This window comes from Trichechus manatus, unplaced genomic scaffold (genome assembly GCF_000243295.1).
Source record: "Trichechus manatus latirostris isolate Lorelei unplaced genomic scaffold, TriManLat1.0 scaffold00076, whole genome shotgun sequence".
NCBI lineage: Eukaryota > Metazoa > Chordata > Mammalia > Sirenia > Trichechidae > Trichechus > Trichechus manatus.
In genome coordinates, this window is record NW_004444012.1 from 11,310,520 (window position 1) to 11,328,343 (window position 17,824).

The 17,824-nt window shown below is 36.4% G+C and overlaps 1 protein-coding gene across 7 annotated transcripts in view; it reads right to left on the minus strand.

The window, feature by feature from the left end:
- Positions 1 to 17,824, minus strand: part of UBR1 (ubiquitin protein ligase E3 component n-recognin 1) — a 129,549-nt gene that overhangs the window by 57,216 nt on the left and 54,509 nt on the right. For 6 of the 7 annotated variants that reach the window (XM_004380676.2, XM_023735191.1, XM_023735192.1 and 3 more), the window contains 7 exons: positions 15,853 to 15,981; positions 11,977 to 12,157; positions 10,324 to 10,385; positions 5,253 to 5,363; positions 4,204 to 4,269; positions 3,835 to 3,936; positions 2,276 to 2,339 (listed from right to left, as the gene is read on the minus strand). In XM_004380676.2, coding sequence (XP_004380733.1) covers positions 2,276 to 2,339; positions 3,835 to 3,936; positions 4,204 to 4,269; positions 5,253 to 5,363; positions 10,324 to 10,385; positions 11,977 to 12,157; positions 15,853 to 15,981 — 715 coding nt within the window. The remainder of the gene's footprint in view (positions 1 to 2,275; positions 2,340 to 3,834; positions 3,937 to 4,203; positions 4,270 to 5,252; positions 5,364 to 10,323; positions 10,386 to 11,976; positions 12,158 to 15,852; positions 15,982 to 17,824) is intronic. The other variant, XM_023735189.1, reaches the window with a different exon arrangement.

The window sequence follows — 17,824 nt, forward strand, 5'->3', positions numbered from 1 at the left end:
GGGTTAATATGTTGTGGGGTTGTTAACCAATGTCATAAAACAACATGTGTACTACTGTTTCATGAGAAACTATTTGTTCTGTAAGCCTTCACGTGAAGTACAATAAAATATAAAAAAAAAAAAAATTTAAAAAAAGATAAAATTTCACCTATACTGGAAAAATAAGCTGGCTTGTAATACTCAGAGGAAAAAAAAAATGCATCTTCGATGTTAAAAAAATAAATAAAACTAAGAGATATCCAATAAAAAAAAAAAAAAAAAAAGTATCTCCTAGAATTTCAGCACTAGAAGGAACCTTCCAGATCACGTAGATTACCTCCACATTTTACAAATTAAGAGTCTGAAGTACAAAAAGTATAACGGCAAGCTCCTGATAGCTGGTAACAAGGTCAAGACTAGATTTTCTGATTCTAAACCCAGATTTTTTTCTGCTTCTTTGTTTTCCCATTATAAAATCAGAAACTAGAAAATTTTTGTTTTAAATGTTGATACCCTTAAAGTTATGAATTTATATTCAGGAAAACAGCAAGTCTTAACTAAATTTCAAGTCACATAGAAGAAAAAAACCAACAAATCTGGATAAACACAATAACAGTAGCAATAACAACAAAATAGCAAAAAATGAAACAGTAAAAATATAGTAAAATATTAGAAATTCTTCATATACTACTCCAAAAACAAACATAAAAATCTCAAGTTTCTATAATTTGATAAAAGTATATGATCAATTTAACAACTTTTACACATTGTTGATTTGCCCATTTCTTTCATCAGTTTCCTACTGGAATATTCTGGACAGGAGGAGTTAGCAGCCTGGAAGACTCACGTCTCACCTAACAACGAGGCTTATCATACTTTATGTGGAGAATAGCAGCTAGCCTAGCAATTAGCTCTCTGACAAAGTAAAATGAACTTCTGTTTTTAAGACTTAGAAAGAAGCCCTGTGGCACAGGGTTTAAATGCCTGTCTGTTAACAGAAAGGCTGGTCCGAACCTACCAGCTGCTATGCGGGAGAAAGATGTGGCAGTCTGCTTCCGTAGAGATTACACCCGTGGAAACCCTGTAGGGCAGTTCTACTCCGTCCTATGGGATCACTATGAGTCGGAACTGACTCAAAGCTACGAGTTTGGTGTGTTTTTTTTTTTTTAAATGGCTAGAATACTCACTAAACCCTTGCCATTGAGTCGCTTTTGACTCAACGGGTGATCCTATAGTAGAGAGTAGAACTACCCCATGGAGTTTTCGAGGCTGTTATCTTTACAGAAGCAGACTGCCACATCCTTCTCCCAAGGAGCAGCTGGTGGGTTCAAAAGGCCGACCTTTTGGTTAGCAGCCAAGTGCTTCACACTGTGCACCAGGGCCTATCCTCACTAAGACCTATAAATACAAAACAGTGTCTCATGTAGAAAAGTACATGCCAAAAAAAAAAACCCGTCACCGTCAAGTAGATTCTGACTCATAGCAACCCTACAGGACAGAGGAGAACTGCCTCATAGGGTTTCCAAGGAACGCCCGGTGGATTCAAACTGCCGGCCTTTCGATTAGCAGCCGTTAGCTCTTAACCACTACGCCACCAGGGTTTCCAGAAAAGTACACAGTAAGAGAAAGAGGCCAGAATGAGAAGTCAAGAACAAGATGATGGCACTGGATGCCTCCAGGTCTTAAAATCAAGAGAGACTATGATATAGAGTATATCTGTATTAAATACATTAGAAGAATCTATGAAATACACACGTTTCTAAAGGTCAGTGTCACAATAACTTGATAAACATTATTTCTGGCAAAGAACATGTTTTTCCCCTCTCTAAGTTAAATACGGCCAATATATTGGCACAAAGCAACTTAATAGAATAACACAATAAAAATATACTTTACCTAAAAAAAAAAACAAAACAAACAAATCCATTGCTGTCAATATTTACCTAGCCCTATATTATGTTCACATTTTCATTACATATAGACATAATAAACATATATATAAATTTTAGCATTAAACGTGTAGATGTTCTTCATCTACATTTGTATCTGGGAAAATTATACCCCTAGATATCTAAAGAAGACCAAACAACTACAAATCAGATATTGAAAAATACAGTTGTTAAATCTGGGTTTTTTTTTAAAAGTAGGTTTTTGAACTTATAAATCATTACAGTAATCTCTAAGTAATATTCTACACTGTGTTTTGGAAAGGAATAAAATGATAAATCATAGTTCTCACTAATGTTCTTTTAAAAAAGTAACCATGATCGATTTTAAAACATTTGTTTAGTCTTACCCACAATATAGATGAGAACCTGAAGCATTTCTTCTATTAATGTATTATACTGTTTAATCAAATCCTACAGAATGAAAAAAGAAATTAGTTGCATAAGAACCCAAAACCTCCGCAAAACATGCACTTCTGGATCAGACACATGGTCCACCCAGTCAAGTATTCTGTAACAGATAGATATGAGATGAAATAATTCCCCCTTTTGACATCAAATTCAACATGGTTCACGATACCTGCACATAATAAGAACTCGGTAACAAATATTAGATATTATTATTATTATTCCTCATAAAGCCTTAAGTCAATACACTAAATCTAGTCTTTAACTCTTCTACTACCTAGGTTGGTGAGAAAGTTGCTGGAAATAGATATCAAACAGTTATGCTGAGATTGCCCTTCCCTAATATGCCTCTTATTTCAGTACTACAGCAAATCAGGTACTCAATTTCACTAAGTGAATATAAAACATGATTAAAAATTAGTGCTGCATTTTTTATCCTATTCTTTGGCCATTTACAAGTGGCTTCTAATTTGAAAGAATAAGTAATACGATTTCATACATTCAAAGTATCAAGGGCTACCTTATAAACGGGTACTTCATATATTAAAACAATAAAGAGGTGGCAAACACCATGAGACAAATGAGTATTTGTGAAAAATGTAACAAACACAATAGATGAAAGGTTAATATCCTTACTAAATAAAGAAAACAAGGAAAAACAAGGAAACAAGGATAAAACAAGGAAAAAAAGATAAACTATAGGAACAGATAATTCATCACCAAAAAGAAAAAAAAAGTCAATAATCATGAAAACATAGTCGACCTCACTGGTAACTGAGGAACTGCAATTTAAAATGAAATAGCATCTTTTACCTATCAGATTGACAAAGATTAAAAAGAATTCTAATATCAGTGACATTAAAGATGTACACACTGCTGGAAAGAACTTAAATTGAAATACTTTGCCTGAGAGTAATCTCACAATATGTATCAAGAGCCTTAAAAAAGGGTATGCTGCTTTATCCAGCAAATCCACGTCTAGAATTTATCTTAATAAAATAATTAGGCAAGTGTGCAAACAGTTAGGTTTATAAGACCAAAAAACTAGAAAAATCTATTCAACGACAGAGAACTAGTTAAAGTATAATGCAATCATATGGTAGAATACTACGCAGCATTTAGAAACGATGATGTTCTTGTATATTTAATGACAAGGAAAAACCTATTGCAATATTTTGTTAAGTATACGAAGCAAGTCACAAACCAACACATAGAGAATGAGTCAATATTTGCTTTAAAAACAAAGCTACCAAAACTGTAGAAGTGATCATCTCTAGGAGGCAGTGTTTGACAGGATTTTTCTTCTCCTTTTATCTCTATTTTCTAATTTTTCTAGAGTAAAAAGAGTATATGTGTATACACACACACACACACGATATATATGTCATATGTGCATGTGTGATTTTTGGAAGCAGACATAAAGAAATTTTAAAATATGATGAAAACAGTAACAATAATATTCTCTTTGGAATCATTTCACTTATTAGTTTCTGTTACTTACCTGATCTTTCGTGGATATGCTCTTGTTGAAAGCATCAACAAGTTCATACCTCTGAAGTACTAGTAACAAGAACATGTTGGGATCCATTAAAGATGCACCAATCTGTAAAAGAAACCCAGTAACATATTTCTCATGTATTAAATGGAGAAACATTTTGTCTGTAATAGAACTGCAAGAAAAATTATAAGTTTACAGATGATAATGTAGCAGCCCTTCCATTTCTATGCTACCTTAATTCAATTTTAACAGTGAGAAAAATTAAGGTAAATAAACTTAAAAAATAACAACAATATTCTCTATTATTGGAAAGAAATGAATTTAAGGAGGAAGGTTATGGCATAAATATCAAAAGTAATTTAAAATAGGTACCTGAAGCATGATTATATCTTTATCATACATTTCTTCTCTGCACTTAACATCTTGGTAATAAAACACCTATAAAATAAACAGGCAGAATAGATGCTAAAAGAAATATTTTGTTTCAAGCAAAATTCTCAATATCTATTCTTAAACGTAAATGGATTTGTCAATATAATAATGATTAAATAACAACTTTCAATGATGGTCAATCTAATGGTTGTATATGTCTGTATGAGAATAGTAGGTATGTGTGCTATATATGTTGTTAGTTCTGGGATTAAATCTAAGTTATTTCTTTTAAAAAAAAAAAAAAAAGCTTATTTTAAAAATTTTGTCTAAACCAGAAATCCCTAGAACTCATTAGAGCCAAAAAATAAGTTGCAAGTCTATTAATCATTTTAAGGGTCTTGCAAGGATAAAATGCGGAAACATGACATAAACACCCTTCAGGGTCAAAAATGTTCTAGAAATACAGTAGTTACTACTCTCAATATTTGTAATAACGAGTTTATTTCTCTTAAGTTTAAAATATCTACTTCAATACAAGTAAACCAATTTCTACTATCAATCATGACACCATTTTTCTCCCAAACAATGTCTTTACAAGCCTTTTGCTTCCCTACCTTTTAGGAAAACATGTCTCAGTATTTGCTCTAAAACAGGAGAAAAAATTATAAAGTGACATTCAATTGAAACCCATGGTAAGAAGACTGTAAGATGCTCAAGCAAGGTACTCGGCAGAAAAGAGATGTGTTAATGGGCAACTTCTGGTGGTACCACTGGCTTTCACTTCATCTATCCTCTTAGGCACCCTAGTTTGTTACAATTAGGATAGAAAAAGCAACAAATAGGGTAGAAGGAGAAATGTCTATTATTTCATTTCCAAGAGTTTACACAAAAGAATAGAAAGAAAATACTCAGCAAAATCCAGGGGCACAAAGTAGATTGATATAAAAGCAAAAAATATATATACATATACATACACACACACATACACACACACATATTATTCAGAGAATAAGTACCTTTATAAACATGAATAATATACCTTGCCATACCTGGCTAATAAGAGAAAGCCCATTTCTTCGCCACATCTCAGCAACAACCTGGGCAACCAATACCAGACAGCGCAAAGGATATTCCACTAGGACTTCTACTTGAAAGTCCTCCTAAAACAAGAGTGAGGTCAGTTTCATTATTTCTCACAGGGCTTGGATGTATCTAACTTACAGTACTACATATTCCTCAGTTATTTCACATGAAAAATAGGGACTGAACTAGATGACTTCTAAGTCCCTGTGATTTAGATTTTCATGTACTATAGACAGACATAAAATTAATAATGGAGATGGATCAGACTTCCGGGCAACATGGCGCTATACTCAGAAGCACCACGCCATCCCTTCGCAGCAAAGATCCAAAAAACTAAGTCAAACAGAGTCACACGTCAATCCTGAAACCCTAAGCATCAAATGAAGAGATAAAGAACTCAGCCAAGCAACGAATGGAAAACGAAACTGACCAAGAACAGAGAGTGAGGAGAGACACATGCATAGGTCCCCTATCAGCTACCGCGGCATGGATCCGCCATCTTGGACTCCTATCGGAGATCAGCAAACACAGGGTACGACAAAGCAGCTTCATGGAATTTCCAGCAGGAGACAGAACAACCAGTAACCAGCGATATGCACTTTCCCACCTCCCACCCTTCTTCACCCCCATTCAGCCTCCACTGCTTCACGCAACTACAGTCTCTTAGCCAGAAAGCACCAGTTTCACCCTGGTGTTGCTTGGATTCCACCTACCTGCACTGGCCGGCTCCCTAAGTGCCATTTGTTGGCTGCTGATGTTGCTTTTTTCCACTTCTTTAGATTTCTTCCTTACCTCTCACCACCTCCCCCTCCTTTCTCTCAAATACCTGGTTCCGTGTGCCATCTTTACTCCTTCCTGAAAGGCTGTAAAACATCGCTTAACTGTAAAACTGCCTCCTGGTCCGTGCCACCATCCTGGTGGGACCCCCGGGGCTTTTTCTTTGTTTGCTCTGATTTGTTCTGCTTTGATTTGTTTGTTTGTTTGTTTTCTTTTTCTTTTCTCGGCTTGGGAGACCCTTCTAGCCAGGCAGTAACGCACGGCTTGAAAGCTACTCCCTTACTCTGTGCAGACGCACAGGGACATCACTGGGGGCATTTCTTTTGTCTTGTTTTTGTTTTCTTTTCTTCTCTGTCTTATTTGCTTTTTGTCTTTCTTCATTTCCAGTTTCTCGATTTATTCACTTTTTTTTTAACCCTTTTTCTTTTTTTTTTTCATTTTTGTTTTTCTCCATTTATCAGTCTCTCATCTCTCCACTCCAAAAGGAAGCTCCCTTAGCACTCTTTTTTGTTTGTGTGTATGTTTTTGACTCCTGTTCCTCTCTCCTCTCTCTCATCTTTCCCATACCCATCTTAGCTCCATACATCACAATCTGCCCCCTCCTTCCTGCCTTCCTGCACCGTGCATTGAACATCACACTCCCACGCAGCACAGGCACGGCCTACTAGAACCTGCTCTGCACTGACTCCCAGACTGCACTGTCAGCCCAGCTACGTGCCACAAACAACCCATCTCAGCAACTCCCCTTCAGCTGGACCTGCCCTGCTGTACCATACCTGAGTGACTGACTCTGCCCATTGGAGAAGGTGAAAAGTGTCATGCCCAAAGACAACAAAGAACACACATTCTGCCTGCTCAGACGTAACCAAATAAAACAGAAAAAGCAGGACAAAACAAACAAATCTACAATCAATAAACAAGGAAAACAACTACTGAATGCCTCAAAGACAGCAGACAATATCAAAACATACTAAAAAACAGGACAGTAGGTGTCCAAAATAAAACACCAGATGACTTTCCAGTAGAAGAAAAGGCACTAGAACTACCTGATAGGGAATTCAAATCTCTAATATTCAGGATTATCCAAGAGTCGAAGCAAAAAGAAGACAAAAATGAGGAAAAAACAGACAAATTCATGGAAAATACAGACAAAAAAATGGAAGAACTCAGGGAAAAAATACAAGAACAAAATGCCAAAATAAATTCATACCCAGAAATCATACAAAAACAACAATTAGAAACCCAAAAGATAAACAACAAGATTTCAGAAATGGACAGAGTCATAGAAGGGCAGGTTTGAAATGATGGAAGATAGGATCAACAAAATTGAAGACAAACAGTTGGCTACAACTCTGAGGAAAAATCAGAAAAAAGAACGAAGAAAAATGAAGAAACCCGGAGAATTATGTGGGATACAATCAAAAGCAAAAATACGCGAGTGATCAGAGTTCCAGAACAGGAAGAGAAAACAGAAATCACAGAGAGGATCATTGAAGAATTGCTGACAGAAAACTTCCTCAATATCATGAAAGATGAAAAGCTGATCATCCAAGAAGCTCAACAAACCCCATATAGGATACAGCCCAAAAGAAAATCACCAAGGCATATCATAATCGCACTAGCTAAAACCAAAAACAAACAAAGAATACTGAGAGCAGCTCAAGAAAAAACAAAAAGTCACATACAGAGGAGAAACAATAAGATTATTTGGCAGAAACCATGCAGGCAAGAAGGCAATGGGATGACATATATAAAGCCTTGAAAGAAAAAAACTGCCAGCCAAGAATAATATATCCTGCAAAACTCTTATTCATACATGATGGTGAAATTAGGTCATTTCCAGATAAACAGAAATTAAGGGACTACGTAAAAACCAAACCAAACTTACAAGGCTTATTAAAGGGAGTCCTTCAATCTGAGAACAAACAACATCAGACCACAGGCTGAAGACAGGACACAGGATTGTACCAGCCAGATACCAACCTAGGAAATGAACTCTAAAGGACTACCCAAAACCAAAAGAATTACAACAGAGAACCAGGGAGGTTAATCTGTAAATGACAACATCAGAACAATAAAAGAAGGAATAAACGGTATAGTTATAGAACCTTCCCATGGAGAGGAAGGCAAGGCGATACCAAATAATAATGAACTGGTTCAAACCTAGGAAGACAAGGGTAAATTTCAAGGTAACCACAAAAAAAGTTAGAAAATCTATTCATCAAAATAAAGAAGAAAAACATAAAGTCTCAGTAAAAACAAAACCTACAAAAACAAAAGAAATGAAAAAAAAAATCCACAAACAAAAGGAACTCAGCACAGGAGAGTGAGAGGAACAAAGAAAATGTCAGCACCACAAAAAAAAAGCACTACAAAATGACAGCAATAAACTCACACCTATCAATAATTACACTGAATGTAAATGGCCTCAATGCACCCATAAAGAGACAGAGAGTGACGGAATGGATAAAAAAACAGGATCCATCCATATGCTGTCTACAAGACACACACCTTAGAAACAAAGACATAAATTTATTAAAAATCAAAGGATGGAAAGACATATATCAAGCAAACAGCTACCAAAAAAAAGTAGCAGTGGCAATATTAATCTCAGATAAAATAGACTTTAAAACAAAATCCACCACAGAAAACACTATATAATGATTAAGGGGATGATCCATCATGAAGACATAACCATAACAAACATCCATGCACCCAACGACAGGGCTCTAAAATACATAAAACAAACTCTAACAACACTGAAGAGAGAAATTGACAGGTCCACAATAATACCAGGAGGCTTCAACACACCACTCTCGATAAAGGACAGAACATCTAGAAAGAAACTCAACAAAGATACAGAAGACCTAAAGGGTACAATCAGCCAACTTGACCTCATAGACATATATAGAACACTCCACCCAACAGCTGCAAAGTACACATTCTTTTCCAATGCACATAGAATGTTCTCCAGAATAGACCAAATCTTAGGCCACAGAGAGACCTTCAATAAAATCCAAAACAGTGAAACAATACAAAGTATCTTCTCTGACCACAATGCCATCAAAGTAGAAATTAACAACAGGAAGGGCAAGGAAAAAAGTCAATTATATGGAAACTGAATAACACCCTGCTGAAAAACCACTGGGTAACAGAAGAAATCAGAAATGGAATCAAAAAATTCCTAGAATCAAATGAGAATGAAAACATATCATACCAAAACCTCTGAGACACAGCAAAGGCAGTCCTCAGAGGTCAACTCATAGCAACAGATGCACACATCAAAAAAGAAAGGGACAAAATCAAAACATTAGCTACACAACTTGAACAAATATAAAGAGAACAGCAAAAGAAGCCCACAGTCACCAGAAGAAAGGAAATAATAAAGATCAGAGCAGAAATAAATGAAATAGAGAATAGAAAAATAGAAAGAATCAACAAAACCAAAAGTTGGTTCTTTGAAAAGATCAACAAAATCGACAAACCACTGGCCAGAATGACAAAAGAAAAACAGGAGAGGATGCAAATAACCCAAATAAGAAATGAAATGGGGGACATCACAACAGACCCGACTGAAATAAAAAGGATTATAACAGAGTATTATGAAAAACTACACTCCAACAAATTTGAAAACCTAGAGGAAATGGATAAATTTCTAGAGACACACTACCTACCCGAACTACCATAAAGTGATGTTGAAAATCTGAACAGACCCGTAACAAGAGAACAGACTGAAAAGGTAAAAAAAAAAAACAACTCCCAACCAAAAAAACCCCTGGCCCAGATGGCTTCACTGGAGAATTCTACCGAACATTCAGAGAAGAGCTTATACCAGTACTACTCAAACTATTTCAGAATATAGAAAAGTAAGGGATACTTCCGAATTCATTTTATGAAGCCAGCATAACCCTGATACCCAAACCAGGCAAAGACAACACAGAAAAAGAAAATTACAGACCAATATCTCTCATGAATACAGACACAAAAATTCTCAACAAAATTCCAGCTAATAGAATTCAGCATCATATCAAAAAAATAATACACCACAACCAAGTAGGTTTCATATCAGGTATGCAAGGATAGTTCAACATTAGAAAATCAATCAACGTAATCCACTACATAAAATTAATAATGGACATAAAGTTAATAATGGGAATTACTCAGGTGGGTTTCAAAATATCATTTTCCTACCCACCCATCAACAAGAGGTGTTTAGAATTAGAAGATAAGCAAATCAACACTTTTTTAAGAGTCACTTACAAAAGGCACAAATTCATGAAGTCTTGAAACAGCACCTAACCTGCTTAAACGCACATGAAGACCTAAAGGTAAAAAAAGGAGAAATACAAAAAAGTAATTAAAGCCAGTCAATTTGTTTCCAAGTTAACTTATTAAGTTTAGAAACCTGTGTGATTTAAATGTATGTTTACTGAGTTTAGAAATGACATCCTAGAATACCAGCTTTTGACTTCTATTTCTGAATCACCAATATTAATATATTTAAGATCCTACAGTTATATAAAAATATGTTGTCTATCAAAATGTTATTATTTTGATCTTAACCAAGCATAAAAAGAAATGAAAATAATCCAAATATTTCTTTTATAAAAACAGAAGTGATATAAAATCATACGATGGCAAGAACAGAGTAAAATGTCTTTAACATGTTACTCAGAAATAAATGAATAAAGACTGATAGCTGTTTCTGCACATAAACTCCATTATTCAGGACAAGTTTAAAGAGATGTAGTCTGCCAAATAGGAGATAACCAAACACTGAAATGGAAATGACACACAGTATCTTCATTAATCAAGAAAATGCAAATTACAAGTAAAATACTTGACACTCACTAGTGATGATGATATGAAGCAACTGGAAATTTCATAACCTGGTAGTGGGAATGTAAAATGGTACCACCATTTCAGACAACAGTTTGGCAGTTTTTTAAAAAAGTTACACATCCATCTACCATATGACTAGGTCTTTCCTCTGCTAGGTTATTTATCCAAAAGAAATGAAAACAGGTCCACAAAAGAGACTTATTCATGAATGTTAATATCAGCTTTATTCATAATAATCAAAAACTGGATACAACTCAAGTGGGTATCAATAGGTAATGGAAAAACGTGGTAAATTTGTAAAATAGCTTACTATGCATATATAAAAATGAATGTGCTACTGATTTACTTAACATGAATTAAAAACATGCTGAGGAAAACAGGCTAGACACGAAAGTCTACATACTGCATGATTTTCTGTATTTCTGTACATCTAGAACAGGTAAAATTCATCTACAGTGACAAACTTTAATCAGATCAGTGGGTGCCTGGGCTGTGCGGTGAGGAGGGGGGTTGACTGCAAAGGGGAAAAAAAGCAACATTTGGGGAAAACAGAAATGTTTAATATTTTGATGAGGGGGTACTGGTTACATGGATGTATATGTTTGTCAAAACTCGATGAAATGTACACTTAAAATACGTTCACTTCAGTGTATATAAACTATACTTAGATAAAGCTGCTAAAAAACCTGACAGATAAAGGTCTGATTTAAATGGAAATCAAAGAATGATTAAAGAAAATCTATGATTTTTTTCTTTTAGTGGTGGGAGGAACAGTGACACAGACAAAACACTGGTGAAATCAGGCAGAGAGGAAGGTTAAAAATCAGCAACAAAATATTTATTATATTTAAATGGTGGGGGGGGGACAAGTTACCAAGTTAGTTGTTAACTGTAAACTTACAAGGACTCTCTAGATGATTTAGCTAACAAAAGGCCCAAGTAAAAAAACATCTCTAGACTGATGTTCTGGGGACAACTCCTTGAAGGACAATGACAGTGACAGCTCTTAATTGCAGTATCTGAATATCTAGAAAATAAAGCTAATAAAATCATGCAAAACAAAACACTCACCAGCAAGAGTCCTGGAGAGTGGCAGATGTATGCTTACAAGATCCTCAGACACTCTGTAGGACTTAGTTGCCAAAGTATGACCACACAATTGTACTACTGTCTTGCTACCAGATAGGAAATTTGTACTGCACCTCATCACAGCTTTGTGACATTCTTTATAAGCCACTAGTAAGAGTTCTTCCTAAAAGGGAAAGGAAAATGCAAGTGAGTCAGTAAGTTACCTACTTCAGCATGCATTATTCGATAAACATTTACTAAACATGAGCACAAAACTGTTCTATGAATCACTAGGGCTACCTCCACAGGACCTGCAAATGGGTAGGAACTATAAGACATACACATACATACAATCAAAGAAGGAAATTTTAAGTACCATGTAAATGGTACAAGCTACTTACTCTAAGAGGGCAAAGAAAGCAATCACAAATAACTGGGAAGACATTATTGTAAAAACAGCTTCTGAACGGGGCCTACAACAACATGTAGAGTTTAAATATGGGGAAAAGATGAAGAGAACGTATCATTTTAAGTAGAGATGTAGAATAAAAAGAGATACATAAAAGGGAAAATACAATTGCTATTTAGGCAGATAAATCAAAGGTTTATGGTAGGATTATTGTTGTTGTGTGCCATCGAGTGGATTCCAACTCATGGCAACCCTACAGGACAGAGTAGAATTGCCTTATAGGGTTTCCCAGGCTGTAACCTTTACTGGAGCAGATCACCAGGTCTTTTCTCCTGTGGAGCTGCTGGGGGGTTCGCACCTCCGACCTTTCAGTTAGCAGCTAAGCGCTTAACCACTGTGTCACCAGGGCTCCTTATGGGTAGGATTAGTTAGCAATTAAACTGGAAATATGGCTTGGCATCAACGTGTGAATACACTGACAGTGCTGGAAGGGTAATAATGCAGTCAATGCACTGCTTTAAGAATTAATGGGTGCCACCGAAGATGACAGACTGGCAAGAGTAACATTAGGTGACAAGGAGACTAACAGGAAGACTACTACAAAATCTAGACGTAAGGGTGATATGAGTCTGAACTACGGTGAGGCAGGCAGGACAGAAAAGAATGAAACCACTGAAAATAAGTTGGGTTTACAAAATAAATTTGGAGTATAAGGAAAAATCACATCTACATGAGTATGGCAGGGAGAAAGAAGAGTCGATGGTCACTCTTTAAGACAGTGTTTCTCATAACAAGTTTATAAGAAAAAGGAACTGCATGCTCAGATATATTTGGGGAGCATCCCTCTTAGAAGTTAGCATAGTGGCTAATTAAAGAGTTTGAGAAATTAGTGGTTTAAAAATTTCTATTTAATTTTGTTCAACCTAGCATTTTCAATCTTATTTGCTCCCCCTCAAAACATGTTAACGTCTAACGCACAGAACAGTGTGGCTCTGAGATTTGCTGTATGGATGAATGTATGAATAGCAGTGCACGAAAAGAAGAAGAGAAGAAGAGAAAATGCAAACTGTAAGTAGAAGGAAATGATGATAAATCAATCTGAGGTTGAAATATAAGCATAAGATCCAAGCAGAAATGTCTGACACACAAACAGTAGATATACAATAGCTTGGGAGAGTCATCCATATGAGGTTTTAACTGAAGTGACAGAAATAAAAGATTCATAACAAAGAAAATATTAAGGAATGTTCCCATTTAGCAAGCAGAAGGAAATGAAAGAAAAGTAACCATTAATTGAAAAGGTGTATCACCCCGGACACCCTTTTAACTCAGTACTGAAGTCACTCTTGACTCCAGAGGTTCAACCTTTAGCCAAAGATTAGACAGGCCCATAAAACAAACAATAATACACACAGCTCAACCATGTATATGAGACTAAATGGGCACACCAGCCCAGGGGCAAGGAGATTGGAACTCTTAAGCGACTGCTGGTGGGGATGTAAAATGGTACAGTTGTTACAGAAAATGATATGGTGTCCCCTTGAAAAGCTAGAAATAGAAATACATATGATCCAGCAATTCCACTCCTAGGAATATAACTTAGAGAAATAAGAGGCGTCACACGAATAGATATCATACCCATGTTCACTGCAGCATTATTCACAATAGTAAAAAAGATGGAAATAACCTAAGTGCCCATCAACGGAAGAATAGATAACAAATTATGGTACATACACACAATCGAATACTATGCATCAATAAAGAACAATGATGAATCCTTGAAACATCTCACAACACAGATGAATCTGGAGGGCATTATGCTGAGTAAAATAAGTCAATCACAAAAGGGCAAATGCTGTATAAGACTACTACTATAAAAACTCATGAAAAGGTTTATACACAGAAAAAAACAATCTTTGATGGTCACAAGGGAGAAGAGGGGTGGGGAGGGGAAATCACTAACTAGATAATAGACAAGTATTAACTTTGGTGAAAGGAAAGACAATATACAATATAGGGGAAGACAGCACAACTTGACCAAGACAAAGCCACAGAAGTTTCCTAGACACATCAAAATACCTTGAGGGAGCAAGTTCCTGGGGCTGAGGGCTGGGGACCATGGTCTCAGGGGACATCTAGGTCAACTGGCATAACATAACTCATAAAGAAGATGTTCTACATTCTACTTTGGTGAGTAGTATCTGGGGCCTTAAAACCTTATCAGCAGCCATCTAAAACACATCTATTGGTTCCATCACGTTCAGAGCAAAGGAGAATGAAGAAAACCAAAGACAAAAGGAAAATATTAATCCAAAGGACTAACTGACCACACAAATCACAGCCTCCACCAGCCTGAGCCCAGAAGAACTTGATGGTGCCCAGCTACCACTACCAACTACTGCAACAGGGATCACAATAGAGGGTTCTGGACAGAGTAGGAGAAAAATGTAGAACCAAATTCAAATTCACAAAAAAAGACCAGATTTACTGGTCTGACAGGGACTAGAGGAACCCCTGAGATTATGGCCCCCAGACACCCTGCTAACTCAGAACTGAAGTCCACCTTTCCGTCACAGATTAGACAGGCAGGCCTATATAACAAACAAAAACATACGTGAGGAATGTGCTTCTTAGTTCAATTGAGTATACGAGACCTAATGGGCAACACCTGCCCAAAACCAAAGATGAGAAGGCAGGAAGGGACAGGAAAACTGGACAAATGGACACGGGGCACCCGGGATTTAAAAGGAAAGGGGGAGAGTGTTGACACATTGTAAGGATTACAACCAATGCCACAAAACAATCTGTGTATAAATTTTTGAATGAAAAACTAATTTGCGCTGTAAAGTTTCACCTAAAATACAATAAAATTAAAAAACAAAAAAAGGTTAGCTTTGAATTTAAAAAAAAAACCTCTTAATTGAATAAATATTCACCTCTTTCCATTCTTAAAATATTTATCATATTGTTAATATTAATTTCCATGGAAATACACACACACATATACATTTAAATGCTGCTATTGCTATTCCCAGGAGCCCTGGTCACGCAATGGTTAAAGCACTTGGCTGCTAACTGAAAGGTCGGCAGTTTGAACCCACCAGCAGCTGTGCAGGAGAAAGATGTGGCAGTCTGCTTCTGTAAAGATTTACAGCCCTGGAAACCCTATGGGGCAGTTCTACTCTGTTCTATAGGGTCGCTATGAGTCGGAATCGACTCCATGGAAATGGTTTTTTGTGTTTATTGCTATTCCCAAAACTAAAACTATCATGAGGCACATTTTCTAATCAAAATATAAAAGACTGGATTTTCCTCCTAAATATAATAAGACAAATTCAAATATGCAAGAAACTACTGAAAAATAAAACTTTACATTAAGGAAGTTAAAACATAAACTATACTATTAAAAACTACTAGAGCACTTAAAAAGGCACTGATCTTGCCAGATCCTACTAAGAAATTTTACTTACATCACAAGCACACCACTCTTGGAACATGAGTAAAATATTCTTCAATTGCATCTGTATAGCAATGGCAGCCTCCCAGTCAGGATCCACTTCAATGTGTTGCCCAACTTGTCTTCTGATTTCTTCCATTCCCTGTGAGAAAAGACTGGTCAACATATACCTATTTAGGCCTTCTTTTTTTGCTCCTAGACTGGGAAAAAAAAAAGCTTCAAAAAGAACATTTCAAAATCTACCCTAAAGTACAACGCTGTTAGTGACAGGATAATATCCATATGCCTACAAGGAAGACCAGATAATACGACTATTATTCAAATTTACGCACCAACCACTAAGGTCAAAGACAAAGAAACTGAAGATTTTTACCAACTTCTTGCAGTCTGAAATTGATCAAACATGCAAACAGGATGCACTGATAATTACTGGTGTTTGGAATGGGAAAGGTGGAAACAAGAAAGAAGGATCAGTAGTTGGAAAACACGGCCTTGGTGATAGAAATGACGTCGGAGATCAAATGACAGAATTTTGCAAGACCAATGACTTCTTCATTGCAAATACCTTTTTTCACCAACATAAACAGCGACTATATACATGGACCTTGCCAGATGGAATACACAGGAAGCAAATCAACTACATCTGTGGAAAGAGATGATGGAAAAGCTCAGTATCATCAGTCAGAACAAGGCCAGGGGCCGACTGTGGTACAGACCATCAATTGCTCATATGCAAGTTTAAGCTGAAACTGAAGAAGATTAGAACAAGTCCAAGACAACCAAAGTACGACCTTGAGTATATCCCACCTGAATTTAGAGAGCATCTCAAGAATAGATTTGACGCATTGAACACTACTGAGCGAAGACCAGGAGAGTTCTGGAATGACATCAAGGATATCATACATGAAGAAAGCAAGAGGTCATTAAAAAGACAGGAAAGAAAGACCAAAATGGATGTCAGAAGAGACTCTGAAAGTTGCTCTTGAACATCAAGTATCCAAAGCAAAAGGAAGAAATGATGAAATAAAAGAACTGAACAGAAGATTTCAAAGGGTGCCTCGAGAAGACAAAGTATTATAATAACATGTGCAAAGAGCTAGAGATAGAAAACCAAAAGGGAAGAACACGCTCTGCATTTCTCAAGCTGAAAGAACTGAAGAAAATATTCAAGCCTCGAGTTGCAACAGTGAAGGATTCTATGGGGAAAATATTAAATGATGCAGGAAGCATCAAAAGAAGATGGAAGGAATACACAGGGTCATTATACCAAAAAGTATTGGTTGACTTTCAACCACAGAGGTAGCATATGATCATGAATTGATGGTACTGAAGGAAGAAGTCCAAGCTGCACTGAAGGCATTGGCGAAAAACAAGGCTCCAGGAATTGACAGAATATCAACTGACATGTTTCAACAAATGCATGCAGCACTGGAAGTGCTCACTCATCTATGCTAAGAAATTTGGAAGACAGCTACCTGGCCAACCGACTGGAAGAAATCCATATTTATGCCTATTCCGAGAAAGGTGATCCAACCGAATGCGGAAATTATTGAATGATATCATTAATATCACACGCAAGTAAAATTTTGCTGAAGATCATTCAAAAGTGGCTGCAGCAGTATAGCGACAGGGAACTGCCAGAAATTCAGGCCGGATTCAGAAGAGGACGTGGAACCAGGGATATCATTGCTGACGTCAGATGGATCCTGGCTGAAAGCAGAGAATACCAGAAAGATGTTTACCTGTGTTTTACTGACTATGCAAAGGCATTCAACTGTATGGATCATAACAAATTATGGATAACATTGTGCAGAATGGCAATTCCAGAACACTTAATTGAATGCTCATGAGGAACCTGTACATAGACCAAGAGGTAGTTGTTCAAACAGAACAAGGGGATACTGCGTGGTTGAAAGTCAGGAAAGGTGTGCGTATCCTTTCACCATATTTATTCAATCTGTATGCTGAGCAAATACTCTGAGAAG